General features: G+C 63.7%; 2 protein-coding genes across 2 annotated transcripts in view; one reads left to right on the top strand and one right to left on the bottom strand.

The window, feature by feature from the left end:
* Window positions 1–24,200, bottom strand: part of RSPH14 (radial spoke head 14 homolog) — a 60,765-nt gene that overhangs the window by 26,779 nt on the left and 9,786 nt on the right. The window lies entirely within an intron of this gene.
* Window positions 956–22,777, top strand: GNAZ (G protein subunit alpha z). The gene is made up of 2 exons (XM_065889310.1): window positions 956–1,678; window positions 22,433–22,777. The coding sequence occupies exons 1-2, from the start codon at window positions 956–958 to the stop codon at window positions 22,775–22,777; spliced, it is 1,068 nt and encodes a 355-aa protein (XP_065745382.1).

Raw genomic sequence — 24,200 nt, 5'->3', positions numbered from 1 at the left:
TGGCCACCGCCCTGCCCATTTGAGAGCCCCTGCCCTGGAGAGAGCAGGAGTGACCCCACTCCCGGGAGGTGGTAAGAGTCGGTAGCACCCAGTTACCCTGGTCTGGGACCCCATGGTAAACATGTGGGTGCAGCGCCAGCAGCTGCAGGAGAGGGTGCGGAACCACCACGTGGAGTCCTAACCACCACCAGACGGAGGTCTGAGGCTCGGCGAGGGTGAGGTCGCCGGGTCTGGGTGGGCAGGGCAGAGTGGCGGGGTGCTGTGCTCTCTTCCCTCTGAAGACCCTCAGGCCTGGTCCTGGCCTAGCTGTGGGCACTCTTTCCTTGAGCGCCGGCCTCAGGCCGCTGGCCGGCGGGGAGGGGTGCAGGGTGGTGGTCAGGCATGTTTTGCTGGGGTTTGAGCTCCACTTGGGGGGCGTGGGGGGGGGCTCTGATTCATCATTCCCCAGGCCGCTTCCCGCCGTCCAGGGCTTCCCTGCCCACCCAGCCTGCAGTGGGAGGAGGCTCATGCTGTTCCCTTGTTGGCAGGTGAAGGCGGATGCCCGAGGCAGGGGGACCACAGGGAGAGCCCGCGACATCCTTACTGGCAGCCAGCCCTCCAGCCACACTCGGCAGCATCACCCCAGCAACCAGCGACCAGACGACTTCCCACCGTCAGGAGGACAGGGAATGACTGCGGCGCATCTGGCCCCGCGGTGGCCCTGGGAGGTGGAGTGTCCCTGAGGGAGGGCTCAGCCGCCTCCCACAGCACAAGAGCCATGCCAGCTGGAGAGGAGGCGCCGGGGCAAGGGCTGCAGTGGGGCATGGCCTCGCCCCCCCACCCACGCTGAGCGCTCCAGGGCACCGGCTCCCATCCACTGGGCGCACCTGCCTCGAGTCTCAGCTCCCCCGCTCGGTGGCCACCGGGAGAGGCGCCCCGTCCCGTGCTCCACGTCTGGGCCCGCCGCTGCCGGACCATGGGATGTCGGCAAAGCTCAGAGGAGAAAGAGGCAGCACGGCGGTCCCGGCGAATTGACCGCCACCTGCGTTCGGAGAGCCAGCGGCAGCGCCGCGAGATCAAGCTGCTCCTTCTGGGCACCAGCAACTCGGGCAAGAGCACCATTGTGAAGCAGATGAAGATCATCCACAGCGGCGGCTTCAACCTGGAGGCCTGCAAGGAGTACAAGCCGCTCATTATCTACAACGCCATTGACTCGCTGACCCGCATCATCCGTGCCCTGGCCGCGCTCAAGATCGACTTCCACAACCCCGACCGCGCCTACGACGCCGTGCAGCTATTCGCGCTGACGGGCCCCGCCGAGAGCAAGGGCGAGATCACACCTGAGCTGCTGGGTGTCATGCGGCGGCTGTGGGCCGACCCCGGGGCGCAGGCCTGCTTCGGCCGCTCCAGCGAGTACCACCTGGAGGACAACGCGGCCTACTACCTGAACGACCTGGAGCGCATCGCCGCGCCCGACTACGTGCCCACCGTGGAGGACATCCTGCGCTCCCGGGACATGACCACGGGCATCGTGGAGAACAAGTTCACCTTCAAGGAGCTCACCTTCAAGATGGTGGACGTGGGCGGGCAGAGGTCAGAGCGCAAAAAGTGGATCCACTGCTTCGAGGGCGTCACCGCCATCATCTTCTGCGTGGAGCTTAGTGGCTACGACCTGAAGCTCTATGAGGACAACCAGACGGTGAGTGCGTGACCGGGCTCTTCTTCTGCTCGTTGCTGCCACGTGGGAGCCGGCGGGATCCTGGCTGTGTCCAGGGCGGGAGGGGAGTGGCTGCTGTCCAAGGGGGGCCAGGGCGGCTCCAGCGAGGACCTCAGGGTAGCGCCTGCTGTCAGGATGTCTGCCTGGAGGGCAGCTCTCAGTGGCCGCCCCAGCTGGGGGGCCCCCAACTCCACTCTAACCCCACCCTGGGTTCCACCGGGCAGGGATACCCTCTGTGCTATGCCACCCTCACTGGCTGCAGACAGCACTGCCCTCGTGGTGCTCACAGGCCCAGGAGGCCTCACCTAGGTGCTGCGAGCAGACCGCACACCCCATGCCTGATGCTCTCGGGGTGCAGAGGGCCAGCCCTCTGCTGAGCAGGGCCTGCTTCTCGGCTCCCAGAGCATGTTGGCCACCTGGGGGTGGGGAGGAGGGGAAGCTGGCACCACGAGGGGCTTCGCCGCAGGTGAGGTTGAGTGTGGCCAGGTGCACAGGGAGTGACTCTGGAGGCAAGAGAGAGTCTGGCTGCCCTACAGGACACGGCACAGGCCGGGCATCCAGTTGTTGGTCCGTGCGGCAGTTCAGTAAATGCAGCAGCTCCCACCAGCTGCGCACCGTGCTCCGTCCCAGGAACCTCGGCGCCGCAACCCTGTCTGGGTCCTGAGAGTCTGTCAGCCACAGGGTTAAGAACCTTTTCTGAGGTTTAATCCCCAGGGGTCAGGTAGGGGTGGTAATTCCTTCAGGCCCTCTTCCCAGGCTGAGAACCACCTTGTGGGCTGGGAGCTCAGAGTCACGTGGCAGGGAGACCCCAGGGGTGGGTGCAGTGCAAGAGGTGCTGAGGGACAACCTGGACCCGGTGCTGAGCCAGTGGAGGCTTACGGGGAGCTGCTGGCAGGTGGGAGCCAGGCCCCTGGCAAGAAGAGGGTGGGCAGTGCACTGCAGGCCCAACCGAGGCAGGAGGCCCAGGCACGGGTGCTGCAGTCTCCCAGGGCACCCAGGAGCGGTGGTGGTGGAGGCCACTCAGACGGATAGGGATGGGTGTGGCTGGGGCCGCCCCACAGCAGAGGGTCTGTGCCAGGCAGCCACCGAGCAAAGACCTGGCATCTGCCCTTAAGAGGTCTTTGATCCTGAGGGTGGGGGGGCATGGGGGCAAACAGGGAGTCTGCAAAGGAGCTGTAAGTGGTGTTGGGCTGGGTGCCAGGGGCTCGGGGAGGTGGCAAGTTGGCAGGGACCTAGGGGAAGGGGTAATGATGTTCTTGAGGGGGATCCTTCATGCTGGGAAATGAAGGGACCAGGGGACGGGGCGATGCAAGGAAGGGACACCCGGTCTTTTTAGGCAGGTGATGGCTTTATTCGTTGGGTTCAGCAGGGAGTCCTAATTTTGGGCTGCAGCCCCAGGAACTCTGCGGGCGGCTGCAGGTAGTGGCCACTGTGCTGGGCACCTGACTGGCTTTCCGAATAGAGAAGGGTATGCAACACTCTTCAGGTTTGCACGGAGGCCCAGCCTGGTGGAGAAGGGGGAGCAGCTGTAGGAGGCCACGGAGACAGGAGGCAGAGCCGTGTCCCAGTAGCATGGGCCTGGACAGTCTGCAGCTCCCTGTGGGCCAGCCCGTCTTGCTCCCAACACTGTCTTCCAGAGTCTCGTCCCTCTTCCGCCCGCCCGCACTTGAGGGCCATGTGTGGTCTGGGCAGCGGAGGAGCGAGGTCAGGCTGCTCGGTGAGGCATCACCGTGGGCAGAGGGCTTGGGGCTGACCAGGCCCTGAGGCGAAGCGGGGTGCCTGGGCAGGTCTGCAGCCACCTGGGCTCCAGCCGTCTCGCTCTCCGGGTGCCTGCCTGTTTTCGGCTGTGTCCTGAGGCTGGTGGTGGCCTGTGCTCGGAGGCCTCTGGGGGCCACATCTGTCATCTCCAGGACGGGCGTGGTGAATTCCCTCGGTGCTGGGCGGGCTCCCAGACTGTCTGCTGGCACATCCTGCCCGCCGTGTCTGCGCCCACAGGTGTGCCAGGTCATGGGGGCAGGGAGCCTGGTCCCCGCGTGGGTCCCGTGTTTCATGGAGGCACGGGGCTGCCCTTCCTGCTCAGAGCCTGTGACGGGTTGGCGGCCCAAGTGGCCCAAGTGTCCTCAAAGATGGGCCCCAGGCCAGGGCTTCTGCCTGAGGCCCTCCCAGCTCCGCCCACTGTCCCCGCGGCCCACAGCCCTTCTCTCTGCTCTGGCCTCGCAGGCTCGGCTCACTCCCACGTGCTCCGAGCTCTCCAGCCTTTAGCACGTGGCCACCCTGTCCCCTGCCCCTCGTACCTTGCCCGCTTGCCCTGTCCTCCAGGTCTTATGTCAGGCGTCACCCCCGCCCAGTGCCCGCACACCCCAACATCACCGTTGCTCATTACAGTGGCCCCGTTGTGTGCGAGCAAGTAGCCGCCTGGCTGGGTCACGTCGATGACTGGGTGGACAGGCGGCCCCCGCAGAGGTTTCTCTGTGAGGCCCGTACGTCCTCCTCCTGAAGGCAGCTAGGCTCTGGGGCCATCACAGTATTTCCTGAGGGGAGAGGCCAGCGGCCAGGCCCACGCCCCCTGCCTGCCCACCACCTGGACTCGGCAGGCCTGGGGAGGTGGTTGTTCACCAGAAAAGGAGATTCTGGATGAGAACCTCAAGCAAGGCTGGAAATTCACTGGATTGCAAGTGGTTCTGACCTTTCATGCTCTACCAGCAGTGTCTCGATGAGGAACAGACTGCTGAGCAGAGACAATAGCAGCCGTGAGTCCTACCGCCGCTACCGCCGCCGGCGCGCGAGGTGGTCCGACTGCCACCTGGGGAGAGCCAGCCCGCCTCTCCGTGCTTGGGGGAGGCGAGCACTGCGGAGGGGCTGGGACTGGGCTGCCACCCTGTCTTCTTTCCAAGGGCCCTGGCAGAGGCCAGGCGGCCAGGAGAAACCAGAGGCTCCCGGGGCCTGGTGCCAGGCTCCGGACACGGCTCCTCGGAGCTCCTCCCCGCTCAGCGCCTGCGGCTTCCTCCCACCCCAACCCCCGCCACTCCCTGCACCTGGTAGAGGAGTCCCTGCCCCACCCCCACTTGCCCGCCGGCCTCCTCGTCAGCGCGTTCCCAAGGGTGACGTCAAGACCCCTGGGCGCAGAGGGCATGGAGGGCTGCGGCATGTGCAGGGCAGCCCCTGGGCAGGGGGCAGATTCCAGGCGTCTGTGGACCATGGCAACCAGCAGATCCCAGGAGCTGTGCTCAGCCTTGGTGACGATTCCAGGCCCTCGTCCCAGGAGGATTTAATGGGTCCTTGGCCTGCCTAGGGCCCGGCCCCCCTTGCAGTCCTGCAGACACCAGGGGGCCTTCATGTCAGGAGGAGGCCAGAGCACAGCCCAGTCATGTGTCACCTGGTGGGTCCTGTGGGGCGGCAGCCATGCCCAGGGTCCCCATCACAGGTGGGAGGACAGGTCACAGTCCGAGCTCACGCAGCCATGGGCCCTCCCCGAGCCACACCTGCTACCCGGGGCCAAGGCAGGCTGCCCTGCCCCACCCGCCCTTTGGGGAGCCACTTCCTTCTCCGCCTGGCTCATGGCCTCTTCCCAGGGTAAAGAAAGATGAGAAACTGAGCCATGGCCCGCCTGGGCGCCCACCCCACATGGCAGCCCCTGCAGCACCCCCCCTTTTAGTACCTGGCAGGCGGGACCCCAGCACCCTGCTGTCAACTGCCACCCAGCCTCAGCCCAGCGCACCTGCTGATGGACCCATGGCCTCTGCATGGTGGGGGGTCCTTCAGAAGGGGAGGACGAGGCAGCTGTGAGGTGTCAGTGTTCTCACGGGAGCACCCTCAGCGGCTCGCTCGCTGCCCTTTCCTGGTGAAGCTGTCAGCAGGCCTGCCGTGCGCCTGTTGTATACCTGCTGTGCACCTGCTGGGTGGGCAGCCGCAGGCCTTAACGTGTGTGTGCAGTGTGCCCGAGGAGGGGGGCTGCTCCAGGCTGTCCTACAAATAGTGTGCTTTGTCATTCAGCCCAAAAAGGGAGCATGTTTCAGTGATACGATGAACGGCACTGTGTCACAAAATGGTGCTGCCTGGGTCTGCGGCAAAACTGACCGTCACCTGCTGGTGACAGAGGGGGTGGCATTTGTGCAAAGGATGTGGTTACAAGTGGGAGATGCGAGAGGTGGATGATACCCGGCTTAGATTAGGAAGGGCCCTGACGTACCCTTCAGTGCCCTTAACCAGCCAACTTTGCCGATGAGGGCACTGAGGCCCAGAGATCACTCTTCATGGGTCCCAGGGTGGGGGCAGTGAGCAGGATTCGGGGGACTTGAGTGGCCGTGAGGGTTGGCACTGGCCCAGCAGCCCCCACCCCTTCAGTGGCAGGACCACAGGGAGCTCCAGCAGAGCAGGTCCCCACTCTGCCTCCTGCTCCCGACCCGGTGGAGGACATAGTTCCAGGAACCGTGCCGTGGGGACTTGGGACAGGGCCAGAGAAGCGTGCCATTGACCCGCCAGAGGCCACCAGCCTCCCCCACCAGGCACTGGTCTCCCCAGCAGCTCCTTCTGGTCTCGTGATGTGCCAGGGCCACATGCACCTTTGACCTCTGCAAACCACGCTGCCCCTGGGACAGCAGAGGCCTCCTGGACCAGAGCCAGGAGGCAAAGGCAGCTAGAGGGCCAGGCCCCCGGCAGGGCCACCACGGTGCCTCACACCGGGTGCAGCGAGCACAGGGCTCGGCTGGCCCCGAGCGCTCCCCCCGCTGGCGTCCCCCTCCAGGCTCAGCCCAGCCCTTTTTCTCTGTGGCCTGTTACCCCTCCCAAGTGTTGGAGACGTGTGGCGGCTCGAGGGGGCCAGGTGTGCACTCACAGCCGGATCGTTGGTGGCCCAGAGCCGCTGCCGGCGCTTGTGAACAGTACCCACCTCTGTGTGGGCTCCTCCGGCCCTGGCACTAGCCGGGTTCCTCGCTCCACTGCCTGGCCCTTATCTCAGCCCTAAGGGGGCTGAGGCCATGTGGTCCTCCCCTCTGTGGGCCCTGAGCCTCGCGTGGGTGAGGGGGAGGGTGGGTGGAGAGGCAGCAGCCGCAACTGGCCCTCCCCTGCTCCCAGGGCAGCCGAGCACGAGGCCCCTCTCTATGGCAACTTCCTCCGTTCTCCCTGCCCTGTCACACTGGGCATTCCCAAGGGCTCCTGCTTCCTGCTCCCTTTGTGCTCAGCTCGTGCCCAGAATAGGTCCTCCAGCAGAGGTCAGCCAGACGGAAGGACAGAAGGACAGGCAGGCCACCTGCCACTCAGTGTGGCCTCCCTCCAGCCCCGCTCCTCACCCTGGGATCTTTGTGTGCCCGCCCCTCCATGGTGGCCACCTCCTGCCACGTCACTAGAGCGCCCCCCCAACCCCAGGCACAGGCTGTCACTGGACACAGTGGAGCAGGTGGGACGTGCCCCCCCACCCCGTCCACGCTCCACCTCTCCCACACGACAGCCTTTGCCACATGCCCTGGTGGAATCTGCATGGGGGTGTCCACGTGTCCCTCGGATCTGAGGCTGCAATCCTTCCCCCATAGGCGGGTTGGGGTCAGCCTCTTGCCAGGTCGCGGACCAGCCCTGGGAGGGAGGAGGCAGGCGCCATTGGTGCTCTGTGGGCAGCGCTGGCCCCCACCTGCACAGCACACCCATCCACTGGAGGGCAGTGGCTGGCCAGCACCAGCTCACAAGTGCCAATTTTTCCGTTTTTAAGAAGTTTGTGAGCTGTTTGACATAATGTTGGTAGCTTAAAATCAGCCAGGTGAGAGTAATGACACCATGGAAGTTGGCAGCCTCTACAGCCGGCCCCCACCCCAGCCAGATGTTAAACATTCACCAGCCTCCTGCAGCCGGTGACCCCCGAGCCCTGGCTGGAAGGGCCTGCCCGTCAGGCTCATTCATCGGTGAACTACAGTGTTCACTGTCTGCATCCTTTTAAAGAGCTGTCAGCCTCCTCTGTGACCCCTCAGCGCCTCCCTGCTCTGGCCCTGTGACCACACCTGTCTTTTCTGTTCACGTTCGTCCTGCTTGCGAATGGTCATTTGCCAGATGGCTTCACGCTCTCCCCGGGCAGGTTCACGAGAATCAAGCCTCTGCATAGGGGAGCAGCCTGGAGCCGGCTGGTTCTGCCATGTCTGTCAGCATGTTGGACTCACGTGCGAATCTGCTCCAGCTGGGCCTCCCGGGTCCCCGCTTGAGGACAGGCCCCATGGGGCTTGTTCTGGAAGCAGTGAGGGACAGAGGCGACTGTGGCCCTTCCTCCCCTGAGGTCACATGGGGACCGCATTGAGCAACCCCTGGAGGCTAGAGTGGCTCCCCCAGTACCCACATCCGCTGGCCCCATGCTGGCTGTGGCTGGCCCCGAGGCACCCCAGTGCAGCAGCTCTCTGGGTCCAGAGAACCCCAGGGGGCCTCCTGCCCTAGAGACCGCCTTGCAGGGGAGAAGGGAGCAGGGCCTGGACAGATTGGGATGAAGGTGGGGATGGTAATCTGGGCTCGACCTTGCGCGTCCAGCCTGCGTCGTGGGGCCTGTGGGGGCGGCCCACAGAGGCAGGACCGAGGGGTTTGGGGGGGCCATGGAGAGCTGGGCTGGCTGGGCGAGGTCCCGGGTGCCAAGCCCCACTCGCAGCACCGCCTGGGGTAGACATTGCTGCCAGGGCTCATCAGGGCCTCTGCAGCTCCCATGTCTGCGTACATCCTCTCTGCCGGGTGATCTGCTCTTCTCAATGTCCCTGCACCCCGCGGAACATCTGTATCCCGCACTTAACAGGAGCTCAGGGCAGAGGGACCTCCCCAGCCCGCATCCCACTCAGCGCCCAGGCCCGCGGGTTAGTTAGTTTCCTGAGCGCATTAGCCCCACTCCTTACGCACACGTCAGAACCCAGAGGGGTTTTTAAGACGCAGATTATTATTGTTTTAAGGGATTTCTATAATCTGAGAACTGAAAAACAACTTCTCCACTTAGCAAGAACAGGCTCCAGGGAGCTGGCTGAGACCACTGGGGGACCCTCGGTAACCAGCACAGACAACTGGCCTGAACAACACTGAGAAAGGCTTCTGTGCTAACGGAACTCGGGGACTGCCCCCGCCCCCCCGCAGGCCCCTCTGGCTCTGACAGTCTAGTGTTTTGGTAGATCTGAATACAGTCCGCTAGGGGAAGGGAGCATGGTCATCTGAGGGGGGCCCCCCGGATAGAGCAGAAGGTGGCCCTGTTCCCTGCACGTGGCTCCCTACTGGACACATGTCCTCAGATCCAGAGACCGAACTCAGGCTGGCCCGGGAACCTGGGCCACAGCTCACCCTGACCCTGTCTTCATCACCCCTAGCTGGTGTCTCCTCAGCTCATGTATTTGCTCTAGTTTCATGAATAAAACCACAGTCACCCAGAGGCCCTGGGCCTCACGTCCTGAGGTTTCTGCTGAGGCCAGCCCCAGGCCACAACCCCACACACCTTTTCGGGCCTTCGGTGACCCTGGGAAGGCTGACGGCATTCTGGCTGAGGAGGCCCAGAGCCTCCAAGCCACATGGCACAGCTCCATGTTCCCCAGAAGCCATAGCCTCTGGGCCTGTGTCTCAGGCTCCAGGAAACCAGCTCTGCAGCCAACTGCCAGCCGCTGGGGAAAGAACAGTCTGGAACAGCTGACTGGGGCAACCTGTAGTTCTTGGGCGGCTTCCCACCCCGGCCCTTTGTTTACTGCCTGCCGGCTCCAGGGACGCCCCCTCGGCTCCTCTTTCAGCCTCATCTGCCCAAAGACAGGACCTCAGGAGGCGAGAGGGGGCCGACCACATGCAGCCCCAGTCCTGTGCGTCCTCAGCTGGACAGGCTGGTCCAGTCGTGGCTCCCTTGTCTGCGAAGCCAGACGACAGATCCGTGGCTCAAGGACAGGATGCAGTTTTGACATCTGCCAGGTGCCTGTGCTTGGTGCCTGCAGGGCCTGGGACTCTGGGGCTGGCGCTCTGATGGAGGGGGATGCCCAGCAGTGGAGCTTAGACCCTGGTCAGCCCCGTGGCCTCCCCTGTGGCCTGGGCCACCCTGCCTGGTTTGGTGGCTGGGAAGGCTGTGGGAATCGCACAGGCCTGCAGGGAACACAGTGCCCTCCTGCCATTTCCTGTTCTTCTCACAAGAGACAACCACCCAGCCCCCCACTCCCCATTCCTGCTCAGGCTTCCCAGGGCCAGGCTGCAAGTGCCTCTCAGTACCGAGGGGTTTTGGGGGGCCATGGAGAGCTGGGCCACCTGGGCGAGGTCCCGGTGCCAAGTCCCACCCCCAGCACAGCCTGGGGCATCAGGATGTGGCATCACCAAGGCCAGAGACCACACTGAATCAGGACAGAGGAGGCGCTGGGCAGAACTGTCACCACGCTCTCCTTTGATGCCCAAACCTAGCAGGCTGGCCTTTTGTAGCACAGCTGACCAGGGGACCTGGCATTGGGCACCACCAGCCCTGACACAGCACATGTTCCTCCCGGGGCATCCCAGCCCCTGCTGCAGTGGTGTGGGGCCCAGGGAGGGCAGGAGGTCTCTTCTGGACAGCAAGGAGCCCCTGGGGGTGGGAAACCTACTGTCCCCAATGGTTGTGGAGGACATGGATGGAGACACTGCGTGTGACTCCAGCCTGGATTCACTGAGACCACAGCCATGAGCTGCTGACCAGCCGGCCTCTGGCACGCCCTTCCCCCGAACCTTGTTCCTGCTCCTGCCCAGTGCTCTGTCCCCAGGCACAGCTGCTGTGACCCCGTGGCCCGGTATCTCCTGCCATACTGCCAGTCTGGGGGGATGGGCTGGCCCAGCCCTGGGGGTGATACGGGTGGTCACAGCTGGAGGAGGGTGAGGTTTCGAGGACCCACTCAAGAGGCAGTGACACGAAGACAAGGGCTTGGGAACCAGAAGCAGGGCCCCACCCAGCTTCTTCATCCCCCTGCTTCACCTGCAAAGGGGGCTGAGAGGCTTGGACCGTGCTGGCCAGGGCGAGCACCGGGAGAACGCTGTCAGCCACCGAGTACCTAGCAGGGTGTGGGGTATGTCAGCCACACTGACAGCATCTGGGGCAGGATAAAGCGCCAGGTGCCCCCACAGGTAGGAGCAGTGTTCCCAGGCTCGCGGGCCCTGCCGTGGTCCCAGGGTCCTGCGGAATTCCCTAAACCGCGTCCCGATTGTATGGCTGCACCAGCACATGGAGGCATCCTTCCTGAGAGAGGCTCTGTCACTTCGATCAGTTTCTCAGTGGAGCTGAGACCCCGGAAGACTGCCCTTGCCCAGCCCCGACCCCCTGCTGATGGAGAAGCCAGGGTTATAATGGGCAGCAGTGGCCCAAATATTACTTCCTAAGGATGAGCATTTCTGAAATCCATCTTGTTTGGCCACAAGCAGAGGTTCCCCACTGAGATGTCTACCCACCCCCCAGCCCTGTCCCCAGCTTCTCGTGTCCCTGCAGGAACTGGCCACCTGCTGCCCATGGCTCTCCAGCCTTTACTCCAGGAGGGGTGGCCCAGGGCTGTGCCCAGGGGTGCAGAAGCTCCGTCTTGCTGAACAGTGTTAGGCAAGGGTGTTGGGGCCCAGGGGGTCCTCAATCTGGTCCCAGGAGGGCTGTTTGCACTGCCGTTGCCTCCCATGGTGGCAGTGATGGTCTGCAAGCCAGGCCAGGCCTGCAGGCACTTGCAGCATGCTGTCTGCTAACTTCCCCGTCAGTGACTGACAGCAGGGGGGCTTGGATCGAGCCAGCAAGATTTAACACAAAAACAAATAGAAAGCAGTTCTCATTTCAGCTGAAGCTGAAAAGGACTGGAAGGACTGGGGCTTTAGAAGAGGCATCCTCCCTGGTAGCGGAGCGGTTGGAGGTGGGGGGAGGTGGGCGGATGAGGTGAGAGCAGGTGGGACCCAGAGCCCAGACCTCATCCTAGGCTGCCACCCTTCCTCCCTGGGCCTGGGCATGACATTGGGAGCTGGGAGCGGGACACAGAGCTCCAGCCCTTGCAGAGCAAGTGCTCCAAGTGTGGCCTTGGGAATCTGGGAGTCAATTCTAACTCAGTCCCCCCCCATGCAAAGTTACGAGATGCCCACTGCCCTCGTCACACCTGCCCGGGGCTCTACTGGACACCTGTGGGATCAGGAATGGTCCTTTCTGGCCCTGAGATCCTGTCGGTCATTGATTCTGAGGCTCAGTGAGAACAGAGAGCAGAAGAATGATGTGTGTTTGGGGTGCAGGGGCTGGCTGGCCACACAGACTCCCAGGGGACAGCTCGGTCAGGTGGGCAAAGTCCCCAGCCAGGGCATGAGCGTGTTTTGGTGCTGGGGTGGGGCAGTGACCTGCCTGTGTGGCCCCAGGGTCATCACGTGGCCACCTGTGGTCCATCTGGGCTGTCTGGCTCCTGAGGACGCCGAGGACAGCATGGCTGTGTCAGTGGAAGGGGGGCGCTCGGTGGAGCACACTCGTCCCGAGGCACCCCGGTCCCAGCCCCGTGCCGGGCACCTGGGGAAACGGTGGGGCCCAGGGTGCGGTCCTTCCTCTCCGGGGGCAGATGTCCGGGTGGGAGGACGAGGGCAGGGGAAAGAGGCTGGGCCTCAGGTGCTGTCACGGACCCTGCACACAAACCTCTAAGCCCCCCAGGCGGGCTGCCACACTTGCTGCTACTCTGGGTCACCCTAGCCCCCTCTGAGCCGTATACTTTGGGAGACGGGGGACCAACAAACAGGCTGCCTGGAGAAGGTGGGTGCTGAGCATGGGGCGGGGACAGGTGGCATCAGGCGAGGTGGCCCGAGGCTGAGCTTCCGCTGTTTCTGGCAGGTTCAGGATGGGTTTCAGGCCATTAGGGCCCGAGCACAGCTTCCCCGCAGCCTGTTATCTTGTTTAAACAGCCCTACTGTTTGAAGTGGCAGGCCTGCGGCGCTGTTACTACGAGCGTCACAGCTGTCACTCGATGGGGGGCAGCGGACACACAGACGGTGCCTCTGACCTCTGGACCCGTCGGAACACACTCCCGCCCCAGTGAAGCCCCATCTGCCACTGGCCCAAGGCCTGCAGGGCCGAGCCTCCTCCTGCCCCCACCTGGGCTGCAGCAAGCCGCCCCCTGGGAGGTGAGAGGCGGTGGCCCTTTGCTGAGCCCCCTTCTCGTGCCTGGGGAGGGGGGCCAAGGGCTGTGAGCACCAGGACTGTGGGGTGCGAGGTGCACCGCCCCAAGCGCCAATCCCTCTGTGCTGCTCGCTAATCCCCACACTCTGGCCGCGACTTCCGCGGCCCCTCGGGCTGCTCGTCTGCAGGTGGCGCGGAGGCCAGGGGTCAGAGCAGCAGGAACTGGGGCACCGACGGGGACACACAGTGGAGTCGGTCCTGGGGTCGCCGCACAAACCCCGGAGTTTGGGGGAGGAAGATGAACCCCGAGCCTTCATCCCCGGCAGGTCAGGGGGTTCCTGATGGTTTTAAAGCCAGAAGGGCACCTGCCTGTAAACGCTTTTTCCCCTCATTTTGCTCCACGATGGCGCTGAGGCGAGAACGGACACAGGCCACTGCCGGCGAAGGGCCAGGACGGCACGGAGCCTGCTGCAGGGAGCGGGGGAGGCCCAGCGCTGCCAAGTGTCAGGGTCCTGGTTGGGAGGAGGGGAGGCTGGGGGCGCAGGCGGGCCCCTCCCCAGTGGCCAGGTCCGACCACCTGGACAGGCAGGACACGCGGCGCCCGGCGTCCTCTCACTGTAACCCCTGCACACGGCCGCCTTACCGACCACCTACATCCCGCACCATCCAGCCCTGCCTGCCGTGGCCCCGCGGCCAGCAGACCACTCACCCTGCCAGGCGCTGGAGAGAGCAGCCCCCGCAGACCGGGTGGTGGTGCTCAAAGCCACAGCAAATCAACAGAAGGGTTCCAGCTGGCGACTGGCTACTTCAGGGAGGCTCAGGGATGCCCTTGAGAGCCCACCCCTCCGCTGGGACCCAGGGGAGGACAGCCTGGTGAAGGTCCCACGCGGGGATGAGTTGGGGCCAGGCAGAAGGTGCCGGGTCACCCCGCTGGGATGGGAGCTGCTGGAGGGCTATGCACAGGGCAGCGAAGTGACCCCAGGTTGCAGAGACACGGAGCAGAGGCAGGGAGAGGTGGGAAGGAGATTCCAGGTGTGGCTGGAGGTGCTGTCAACTGGACAGTTGCAGGTAGAGCCCATGGCCCGACTCCGGGACCCTGGCCTCTGTCGGGGGGTTGTGTCCACTCGTGGGTACTGCCTCCCCTGGCAGAGGCAGCCAGACAGTGCCCTCCCTCCATGCCACCTGCTCCAGCTTGCTGGCTTGGCACTGGGTGGTCAGTGCATGTGTGTCCGCTCCTAGGGCCTCAGTTCTCTTAAGCCAGGATTGCCCCTTGCTTCTCTCTGTGTTTCCGAGAGTGACTGCTTGACGTCCAGGGAAAGGTGCCGGGAGAGGCCGGGCTTGGATCTTGGACGCCAGTGTCGGTGGTAGGGATGCTGGGCCTCCAGCTTCCTGTCACTGCCTGTCGACCACGTTTCTACCGTGACTCACTTCCCGACAGCCCAGAATAACTGCTATCTCCTGGTTGGCAGGACCTGAAACTCTTGGGTGAGGCCAAGTCCAAGGCCAACCGAGGCAGCCATGGAGGCTTGGGGTGGGGCTGCCTCAGGGCTCCTCGCTCAGGCCCCCACTCCTTTCAGCCTGACCCACTCACATCACCCAGCGAGCCCTAAAGCTGAAGTGAGCCGGGGAGAAAGGGGGTCAGACAGAAGATGGGGGGGTGGCGCTGGTTTGAGTGGGCGTCTGGTGCCAAGGGTCAGAGTAGGGGATCAGGGCCTGCACTGGGAGGCCTCTGAGGTCCCAGGGACATGAGAAGGTGGGGTAGGAACGTGCTGAGGGACTGGAAGGGGGACGGGGTGCCGAGAAGCGCCGTGGCTGTGCCTGGTGGAGGGGAAGGCAGCGGCGGGAGGGGCACGGGGAGTGAGCTGCCTGTGCGGCAGGGCCATGCCAGTCGATCTTGGCCTGGGTGTCCCCAGGGCCCACAGGGTGCAGGGGCAGTGTGGCTCCGTGGGCTCCAGGGCCCAGACTTGAGGAATGGGTGCACTGACCCTGAGCAGCCAAGGGGGAACGCTGCCCACCCCAGAGAGAGAAGGGGGAGGGCGGCAGCACCCCCAGCTCGCCCTGTTGCCCCCGCACAGGCTGCGGCACCACCCACAATGGGCCACCCGTGCAGATGAGCCCCGGGGACAGTCAGGGGCTCATTGATCCATTAGCCTCATTAATCCAATTCTCCATTCTGGCGCGGCCAGCACTTAGGCTTGGGGGAGGAAGAAGTGAGGAGCGCTAACCAGGTTGGTCTGGACTTGACCCCGGTCATCCAGCTCTGTCCCCAGGCACCTCCCCGTTGCCTGAGGCCAGGAGCCGGATGGGGATGGCAAGGACCAAGGGGTGGCTGTGGCCATCGGAAGCTCTCCTTGGGGCAGAGGGGCCTGGGCAGGCCAGGCTGGCCCTCACAGCCCCCATTTCCACATCCATAAACGGGGATGTGGGGAGAAGCCCTCACAGCCACTGCTCTGAGAGGAGCAGAGAGCTGGACCTCTGCACATCACAGCAGCCTCCGCGCAGAGGAGGAGCAAGGCCCAGAGCCTCCAGGGGCAGCTGTCGAGGGCGAGGCACCATCCTTCCGTAACAATCCCACCCCCGCCCCTCCCACTGGGAGTGCCACCCACCCAGGGCACTGCAGGCAGGAGCTGGTACCAGAAGGACCTCCCCTCTTCCCTGCCCACTGCCCTGCCCGCCAGGGAGAGTGAGATACCCTCAACACCCGGAGGCCCCCCTACCCCCACTCCCAAGAAGTAGACAGTGATGGACAGTGTGGTCTGGCCAGCCAGCCAGGGCTGGGCCTGTGTGCCCCTGTGGAGAGGGACACCTGGCCCAGCTCAAAGATGGAGCGTCTTCTGCCTTCGGTCTGTGTTGCTGTGCTGCTGTGCGAGGCCCGAGGGTGGAGGCTTCCTCCCCAGTTGCCATGGAAACTGCATGCTGAGTGTCTGAGTATAAGCTCAACCAAGGGAGGGGAGCAGCTGCCCTGGGTGGCAGCTGCCGTCACAGACTCTCAGTGTTAGGAAGGGCCCGAGGGGCTGCCCCACTCCTGCGCTGGCCAGCGCAGAGGGCAGCTCTGAGGCCTTCTCGCCTGCATCTCCCTGTGGGCGCTGGACCACCACCACATCTGCTCTCTTGTCTGCACAGGGCTATAGTGACTCCATCCAGGCCTGGGTGAGCCAAGCACACAGGCCCTGCCCTCCTGCAAACACTTCCAATGAGGGACGCGATACTGGGGGTGGGTGTGTGTGTGTGTGGAGAAACACAGATTCTGGTGACAGTGGGGAGCCAGGGCTGCCTGGGGAGGCCCGAGCGTCCCATTCCCATCCCTGCGGGCGTGAGTGGAGGTCTGAGTCATCTCCTGCACCGGCTCTGCACTGGGCTTCTGCCAGGACGGCGCGGCCATGCTGCCTCGCTGCCTGAGGCCTCCAGCTCAGTCTGGGGCTGTTGCTCTGCTCCTTGCCACCCCACCCTGATCCCAGGGAGCCCTCCTGCCTGCACCCCGCAGCCTAAGGGCAGACGCAAGCCAGGGCCTTGCTCGCCTGAGCCACCTCCACGACCCGAGACAAGCTGGAGCCCCAAAAGGGAAATAAGCTCTGGAAGGATAAGGACCCTCGGTGGACGAGTAGGGGAGCTCAGGGCTTCAAGCCACTGGGCAGCCTGAGGGCTGGGCCCTGCCTCTTCCCCACGGAGCCCAAGGCACCTCCCAGCAGGGCCCCCTGAGCACCCCCAGGCCGCACTAGACTTCTCTGCAGCTTTGCATGAAGATAAAAACACCCCTCTCTCACCCCCAACGACCAGCCCCCCACTTCTTTGGTGACAAAGAATAAGCTCCTTCCCTGAGCAGCCAGTGCCATCCGTGGAGGGGTTTTACTCCAGAGGTGCAATCCTGCCTTCACACCTTTCCACAGTTACAGACACATCTAACACAGGCCCCGCCACCCCGACCCCTGTGCACCTGCCCGGACCTTGGGACCTGGGTGTGACGGTAGGGCCCACTCGCCCTCTCCCTGCTGGAGAAGGCTGGGGATGTCCAAGCCCGGCTCCCCCGGCAGGACTCAGGGTGGGCCAGGGAGGTCTCGGGGGCTCCTCCTACCCACCAGGCCCAGAGCACAGGGCTCCGGGCCTCACCTGCCTCCCGGGCAGTGGAGGCGGGGAGGGCAGTCAGCGCCGCACAGAGGACGACCCCAGACTTCCCTTTGGGACGTGCCGCTCGCTGGGTCAGACGCGCCTCCGCACCCCTCGAGCCACACCACCACAGAGGGAGCAGAGGCTTGGCTGTTGGTGCCAGCTCGATATCCAGCCCTGGCTGGACCCTCCCCCTTGGCCCATGCAGCCAGGGTGCTGCCAGGAGGCCTCACTGCCTGGTCCCGCCCTCAGCGCCCTTGGAGCCTGGCACCATTGCCCGGGTGGGGCCTGGTGGCTGAGCCTCAGGGCTGGCACCATCGTGGTGAATGGAGCTCATTCATGTCCTCAGCCCAGCCTCCCAGCTCTGCTTCCAGCGTTTAAAGCTAAATTCACAGTTCCCAAGAACAAACACTCCAGGCGCTCCTACAACAGGCAGACCTGGGCTTCCCGGACTGAAACGGAACTGAGAACTCGTGTTAGGGACGAGAAACCTGAGTCCCAGGGTGGGACAGAGCCTCCCTGGGCTCTGAGCCCCAAGCAGCGGAGCCAGCGCCAAGGCCCAGCCCCGCTGCATCCTCTTCCCCCTGCCGGCTGCCCGCTGCGGCCCCAGGCCTTGGCCGTGGCTGGCTTCCTGTTGCCTCATCCTAGCCTCACAGGGCCCCCTGCTCCAGGCCACCTCCCCTTTTATCTCTGAGTCATGCCGTGATGGCCGCTCTGGTCACTGGTGCCCGGCATGGAGACTCAACTTTCCAGAAGTGTCACGTTTTAGCCCCCAGCCTCGTGAGCAGGATCCCTAACAGACCATGCTGTACAGGTGGGGAAACTGAGGCTCAGAACAAACAGGAGCTGGCGGCTGGCAGAGCAGGGGTTCTGGCCCTCGTTGGCCACTCCACAAGCTCACCTCTCCTCCGTCCTCCTCACACCTAGAAGGGCGCCTGGAGCGCCTCTGCCCACGGAGGCTGAGGAGGGGCGGGGGTGCGGGCCTAGCGGTGAAGGTTGTTGGCGTGCCGGCGGGCTGGGGTTTCCGGGTCTCCCGGGCCCTGGGGTTTGGGCCGGTTCTGGGAAGGGCTGAAACCTTGACATCACCAGCACTTTATGAGGTCTGGGACTGGAGCCTCTGCTGTGCCCAGGGCGAGCCGAGCAGTCAGCGTTCGGGTGGCTCCCTTGCCTGTTGGGGAACCCGTGCTCCCCTTTTGTAGAGTGCAGGGCTGGACTTGGGCGTCCACATTTGGGGCCAGTGCCCGCCAGCCAGCCCGCGAGGAAGCCAAAGGCAGCCCTCTTGGCCTATTAAATCAAGGAAATGCTCGCCTGGCAATCGGTGCTGTCCTGTGCCCTTGCAACAGTGAGCGAGGGGCTGAGTGGGTGTCACAGGTTCTGGGCAGCCGTTGGGTCTCCAGGCTGAGCAGTTATGGAGCCCCCAGAGCAGAGGAACCAGGCAGAGCTGGGAGCCAGCAGCCTGGGGGGAGGTGCTGGTGGCCCTGGGGGCTCAGGATGGCAGCTGAGCCGGGTCTGCAGAGTCCAGACCCCTCCCTCTCCATCCCACCTCCCACAGAGGCTCTGTGCCGGTGGGGAGGGAGGCAGGTCTTGGACAAGAGGAGATGAGGTCACCCCAGTGCCAGGGCGCCGGCAGTGAGTGGCATGCAGACTGTCTGCTGGGAAGGCAGCCACAGGCCGAGGCCCAGCAAACCTGGTTTCTCTCAAACCAACACTGTTGCTCCTGCAGCAGTCCTGGTGCTGGGTGCCGTGATCGTCCCCATTTTACAGATGAGGACACTGAGGCTGGGAGAGGAGAAAGGACTTGTCCAAGGTTCAGCGAGCCCTGGTGGTGAGAGCGAACCGCAGGCCGCAAATCTGTACCCATAACAGGGACACCTGCCCTTTCGTGACTCAGGGGAGCCTTCATGGGGGACCAGGGCCGAGGCTCCCCTTCACGCCCCAGCCCCGGCCTCCTCAGGATGTTCCAGGAGCCGGTCTGGTCCAGGCCACCACGGGTGCTGTCACGTGGCGGTTGTGCTCAGGGTAAAGGCCTCCACCACTGAGCTCGGCACTTAGCAAAGATTCCAGTCTCCGACCAGCAAGCTGGAAGCCCCTCAGAGGGGGGTCACCAGCTGCAGCCCCCTGGGGAAAGTCCAGTCTGTTCGATGAGGTTGAGTGTATTCAGACGTGTCCAAGCAGGAGCTTTCTCTGCAAATGGCTGAGAAATGACTTGTGCGCCACCCTGGGGACTGTCCAGCTGCCTCCCAGGGTCTGACGTGTGCTGTTACAAATCACTGGTTCCTGCTCCTTCCCGAGCGTGGGATTGCCACCACTGCCCAGGCCTCTGACGGGAATCATCTGCTGTGTGTCATCTCTGTACACGATGTTTCTCACTGTGAGCAGCTCCTGGAGAGAGCTGGGTGGGCACCAGAGCCCTGGGTGGCATCGCAGGCAAGCAGTCGTGGGGTATTTTCTCCTGGGAGGAGCAGCTGCAGAGCTGAGGGCGTGGAGGGCCTCCTGCTGGGGGAGCACTGGGGTTGGTGCAGACACGGGGTCCTCACCCAGCCCTGGGAGTTGCCTGTCCAGGGCCCCATCCCCTGTGTGAGGTGGGTGGCCTCCCCGGCTTGCAGCGAGAGGATATCTGCGTCAGGCTGGTGGAAGTCATGGCAAGACAAGGCATGATGGGCAGAGTCCGGTGACTCCAAAGCTGCCCCAGCTTCATTCACCCCAGGGCCCAGTGGACCACATGAGGACGGGGCCCAGCCCTGTGACCCACAGCACCAAGTGGGTAGAGTCAGAACCGGGTGGCAGGGTGGCGTCGGGGAGAACGGGGCCACAGCTGGCCCCCAGGCTGAGCACACCCTCAGGACCAGGGAGGCCCTGAACGCAGACCGAGGGACTGGGATTCCATCCTGGTGCCAGAGCACCCCAGACGTGTGCGGCAGGAGGGGGCGCCGGGGTGCGGGGCTGGGAAGAGGAGTCGTGGGTGAGGCCACGGAGGGCGAGCCGAACGGGGAGGGGGCCCTGGGGGAGGCCCTGCCCGGTGCGCCTTCCTCCCGTACGCATACTCTTGTGCGTACTTCTCACGGTTTCCAGAGTTACGGCTCAAAACAGCACGTTCCTTTCTCAGTGATCTGTGATTCAGGTGTCAGCATGCTGCTCGGCCCGCGCGCCCATGCGCTGGCTCCTGCGCTGGCTCCAGGAGCCCGCACAGCAGTGGTGGTAGCACCAAGGGGCTCCAGCTCCCCCTGCCCGCCTAGTGCCTTCTGGGATGGCTCCTCTCCTGGCTGAGGGACCTCTGTGTGGTGGGTGCCGGGGCACAGTGCCCCCTTCGCCGTGCTCCCCCAGCGGCTTTGGGGGAGAGCAGGTGGAGCTCCCAGGCTCCTGTGTTTGTCCAGCCCGGCCAGTCAGTGCCTCCCACGGGCTCCCTGAGCGCTGCCCGCCTAAAGGATGGCCCGTGTGGGTCCCCACGGTTTGTCCCAAGGGAGAGGGAGGGAACAGGGAAACCTGAGCCCCACCTGCCTGGAGAGCAAGAGGAGCCCCAGGTGTGGGCAAGGGCCGGACACGAGGGGCGTCTGTCTGTCCTGCTCAGGCCGCACAGCAGTGCCCGTCCTGCCGGCCTCCTCTGCCCTCTGTTGCCTGGCGAGGCTCGGAGGGACGTCTGTGGGGTAGAGGGGCCGGCCCCTGGGGTCTGAAGTCAGCCTGGGGTGCGCTGAGCAGGAAGGGCAGACGCAGCTTGTCGGGGCCCTGGGGCCTGCTCCACGCGGGACGTGGCAGCTGAGCTCTTCCCACGCACACATGCCCTGGAGGACCGACCCCTCTCGGCACACGTGCACTGTTTCAGCAGGAGCAGCTGGCCTGGATGCGGGAGGCACCTGGCTCTCACCCCCAGTGACCTAGCACGGTACATGGAGGCAGGCCCAGGCCCTGTGCAGATGCTCATCCCAGCACCCGTGCCTGGCCCCACTCCACGCTTGCCCACCCATCCTTGAACGCCACTCCACACCCAGGGCTCGGCCTGGCCTGGCCACTGGCCTCTCGTCTCTGGGGCCCCGTCACCGGCACGAGATCTGGGACCTGCTGGCGGCCCTCAGAGCCTGCTCAGCAAGTGTCTGCTCCGTGGATTAATGAATACATGCTAATGGCCACATCTGTTATTTATCTGATGTGAAATCTGGGGTCAGAAGCACAGCGTCTGATTGTGACGTCATTCCCATGAGATATGACAGCTCTGCTGGTCCCTACCACGCAGCTTCCGGAAATCCATTAGCACTAATTACTACCCAGTAGAATGTAACATTCCTGGACCACCACATAACTGCGTGTGGAACGTCGTCCGCTCCTCCAGGCACACCTGGGGGTCCTGCATCCTGTTTCTCTCTGCAGAAGGCTTACCCCACCCCACACACACCCAAGACCTGAGACTACTCACTTTCAGAGCGTCTGTTATTCCTGAGCTTGTTCTAAAGAAGGCACAGGGTGGGTTTTGGAAACGGGCCCTCCCCGGTGGAGTGCAGGACCTTGAGGCAATGTCTACGTTGTGGTGGGGGGCGGTGGCTCCTTCTCAGCACTGATGCTGTCAGACCATGTCTCTCAGAGAAGGCAGGTTCTGTGGGAATGCAGGGCTTTGTGGGGCCTCCCCCGGGCACTGCCACCCTGGGGCCAGCAGCACTGCCCGTCCACCTTGGAGGAGCAGCAAGCCTAGAGCTCCTGGCCGTGGGACTTAGAGCACATTTCCTGCCTCTCCAGGCCTCAGTTTCTTTATCTGCAGAATGGGGATAGGAAGGTGTGAGGGTGGAGCAGGCCGGTGCCTGTGTCCACCCATCAGCACCAGCTGCAGCTTCCCTGTTGTTACCACGTCGTCAGAAAAGTCCTTAAATCCGATACCTCCGATCTACACTGGCCCCACACTTGGGACGCTCATCTCATTCATTTTACTTTCAAACATGGGGCAGCTTTCACCAGCAGCAGGAGTCCCTTTAGAAGTAGGACGGTCAGTTGTGCGTGGGAGTCAGACGGGGGCCCTAGGTTCCTTGAAAACCCAGAGGCTCCGCAGCAGGGTCACGGTCCTCAAGGGGAGGTAGAGAGGGCCAGGGCCACGCTCTGTGGTCACGGTGCCTCCTGGCCGCCATCCTCGTGTCCTCTGTGCTGGTGGGGGCGGGGCGGCCACGGGATCCTCCGTGTGGCCTTGAGTGAGCACACCGCTGGCAGGGGCCAGGCCTGCCCAGCTCTGCCCTGCACCCTTGCTTTCGTGAACACAGGCCTCCCCCTCGCGGACTCCAGTGAGGACTGATGCCCTGCCTGGCAGGATGGAGGCACGGGGCCAGCCAAACCCCAGCAGGCGGGGCTGACTGCCGGGGAGGCTGCCCACGTGCTGCCTGCGGGGGATGCAGAGACAGTGCCCCCGTGGGAGGCGGGGCTTGCCCGTGCAGGCGCGGGGCCCCAGCCAGCAGCCCTGAAGCCACGTGCTGTCAGCGACCACGGGGGCCAGAGGGGGCCAGCGGAGTCAGAGAGCACAGGGCCAGCTGGGGCCCGGCGGGGAGGGTGCTCTTGGGCCTACCAGGGCCAGGCCGTGCTGACCGCCCCCCCTCCCCCCCCAGAGCCGGATGGCGGAGAGCCTGCGCCTCTTTGACTCCATCTGCAACAACAACTGGTTCGTCAGCACCTCCCTCATCCTCTTCCTCAACAAGAAGGACCTGCTGGCGCAGAAGATCCGGCGCATCCCGCTCACCGTGTGCTTCCCCGAGTACAGCGGCCAGAACACCTACGAGGAGGCCGCCGTCTACATCCAGCGGCAGTTCGAGGACCTGAACCGCAACAAGGAGACCAAGGAGATCTACTCCCACTTCACCTGTGCCACCGACACCAGTAACATCCAGTTCGTGTTTGACGCGGTGACCGACGTCATCATCCAGAACAACCTCAAGTACATCGGCCTCTGCTGAGGAGCCAGCGTCAGCTGTGGCGAGACTGGGGCATCACACCCCCACCCACGCTGGTGACCAGCACGGGGGCAGAAAACGGGGGCCCGGAGCGTGTCCCCCGCCCCGCCTCCTCGGCCCCCACGTTTCCGCAAACGTGAATATGTACGGATAGATCGCTAGGTAAGTAGACACACTCGCGCACGCACACGCACACACACACGTGCACGCTCTGTAGACAGCAGGCTCCCCGTGTAGCTGAGGGCCTGTGAAGACTTGAGGAGCTGTCACCAAGTCCACCCCGAGCCCCTCCTGCCACACAACCCTGCCTTCCCGACGTGGCCCCACTCTGCATGGGGGTCCGAGGGACCACAGGGAGGGGCGGCCGGCTCCCTGGGAGGAGACCCAGAGCAGGGGCCACGCCGCCCCACGTGCGCGCTGGGACCGGGCACCAGGCCTGCGACAGCACTGACCAGCCCTCCGGCCACTCACAGCTCTTTTTAAACCGCTTCAGAACATGCAACGAAACTCCACGTGGTGACGCGCGTGGCGCGACTTGTCTCGGACCCGGCGAGCTGGGCGCCAGCTTTTCTTCTATGAGTCGGACGTTTTATAAACCGAAACCTGGTTTTTCTCCTCTGACATCCTTTTTCTTTTCTTTTTTTTTTTTTTTTTGGCCAAATCTCGTGGTGTTTCGCAGAAATACAGAAAATTTCCAATGCAGTTGAGTATTCTTTTTTAAATGCAGATTTTCAAAACCTATTTTTTTTTCCGGGTGGTCCTTTTTGTGTCTGGCTTTGCTGAGTGTAAAATTGTTACCTGGACAAGTCTGTCCCTCTGCGCCCGGCAGCAGCCTCGGCGCCGAGTTGTACATAAGCCCGTGCAGCGTCCTCTTGTTACTGGTGCGGTTTCCGCTTCGTTTTTCTTTCAGAAAATAAATGTGATGTATTTAAAGAAGGTCCTTCACCCAGGAGCGAACGAACAATAGCTAAATGTCTTGGTATTTAAAGAGTAAATTACCTGTGGCTTTTCTGCAAGTGGAGGAAAGGGAGGCCAGAGGGCAGCCTCGACTCCTGTGAAGGCTCGGCCGCCTTGCAGCCTGAGGGAGGCCCTTCCTGCTCAGGGCCCGGGGCACTGCCACCGCCACCGCCACGTGGATTACCTTGGCTGAGGGCCGTGTGCAAACACGAAGGCGCCGCCAGAGCCCTTGCCAAACCTCCTCTCGGCCTTTGGTACCCTGAGCCCGAGGTTGGTGTGAGGAGTCACAGCCAAGGACTTTAAGGGATGTCGAGAGGGAAAGAGGAGCTGGTGATCGCACGAAAGTCCGAGATTGTCTACTTTACGAAAATAAAATATCCTGAATGAGCCGAGCCTCGTCCCGAGTGCTGTGTGCGTGGACGGCATGCAGGAGGGTGGCGGGGACACCGTCCGTGCTGAGGTTCCTTTT

This window comes from Phocoena phocoena, chromosome 13 (assembly GCF_963924675.1).
Source record: "Phocoena phocoena chromosome 13, mPhoPho1.1, whole genome shotgun sequence".
Taxonomy (NCBI): Eukaryota; Metazoa; Chordata; class Mammalia; order Artiodactyla; family Phocoenidae; genus Phocoena; species Phocoena phocoena.
The sequence above is the reverse complement of the archived record's forward strand: the minus strand, read 5'-3'. Positions and strand labels throughout refer to the sequence as shown.

Coding starts and splice junctions, on each gene's coding strand:
- GNAZ (XM_065889310.1), top strand. CDS start 956: ATGGGATGTCGGCAAAGCTCAGAGGAGAAAGAGGCAGCACGGCGGTCC. Junction 1,679..22,432: donor TCTATGAGGACAACCAGACG/GTGAGTGCGTGA, acceptor CTCCCCCCCCAG/AGCCGGATGGCGGAGAGCCT.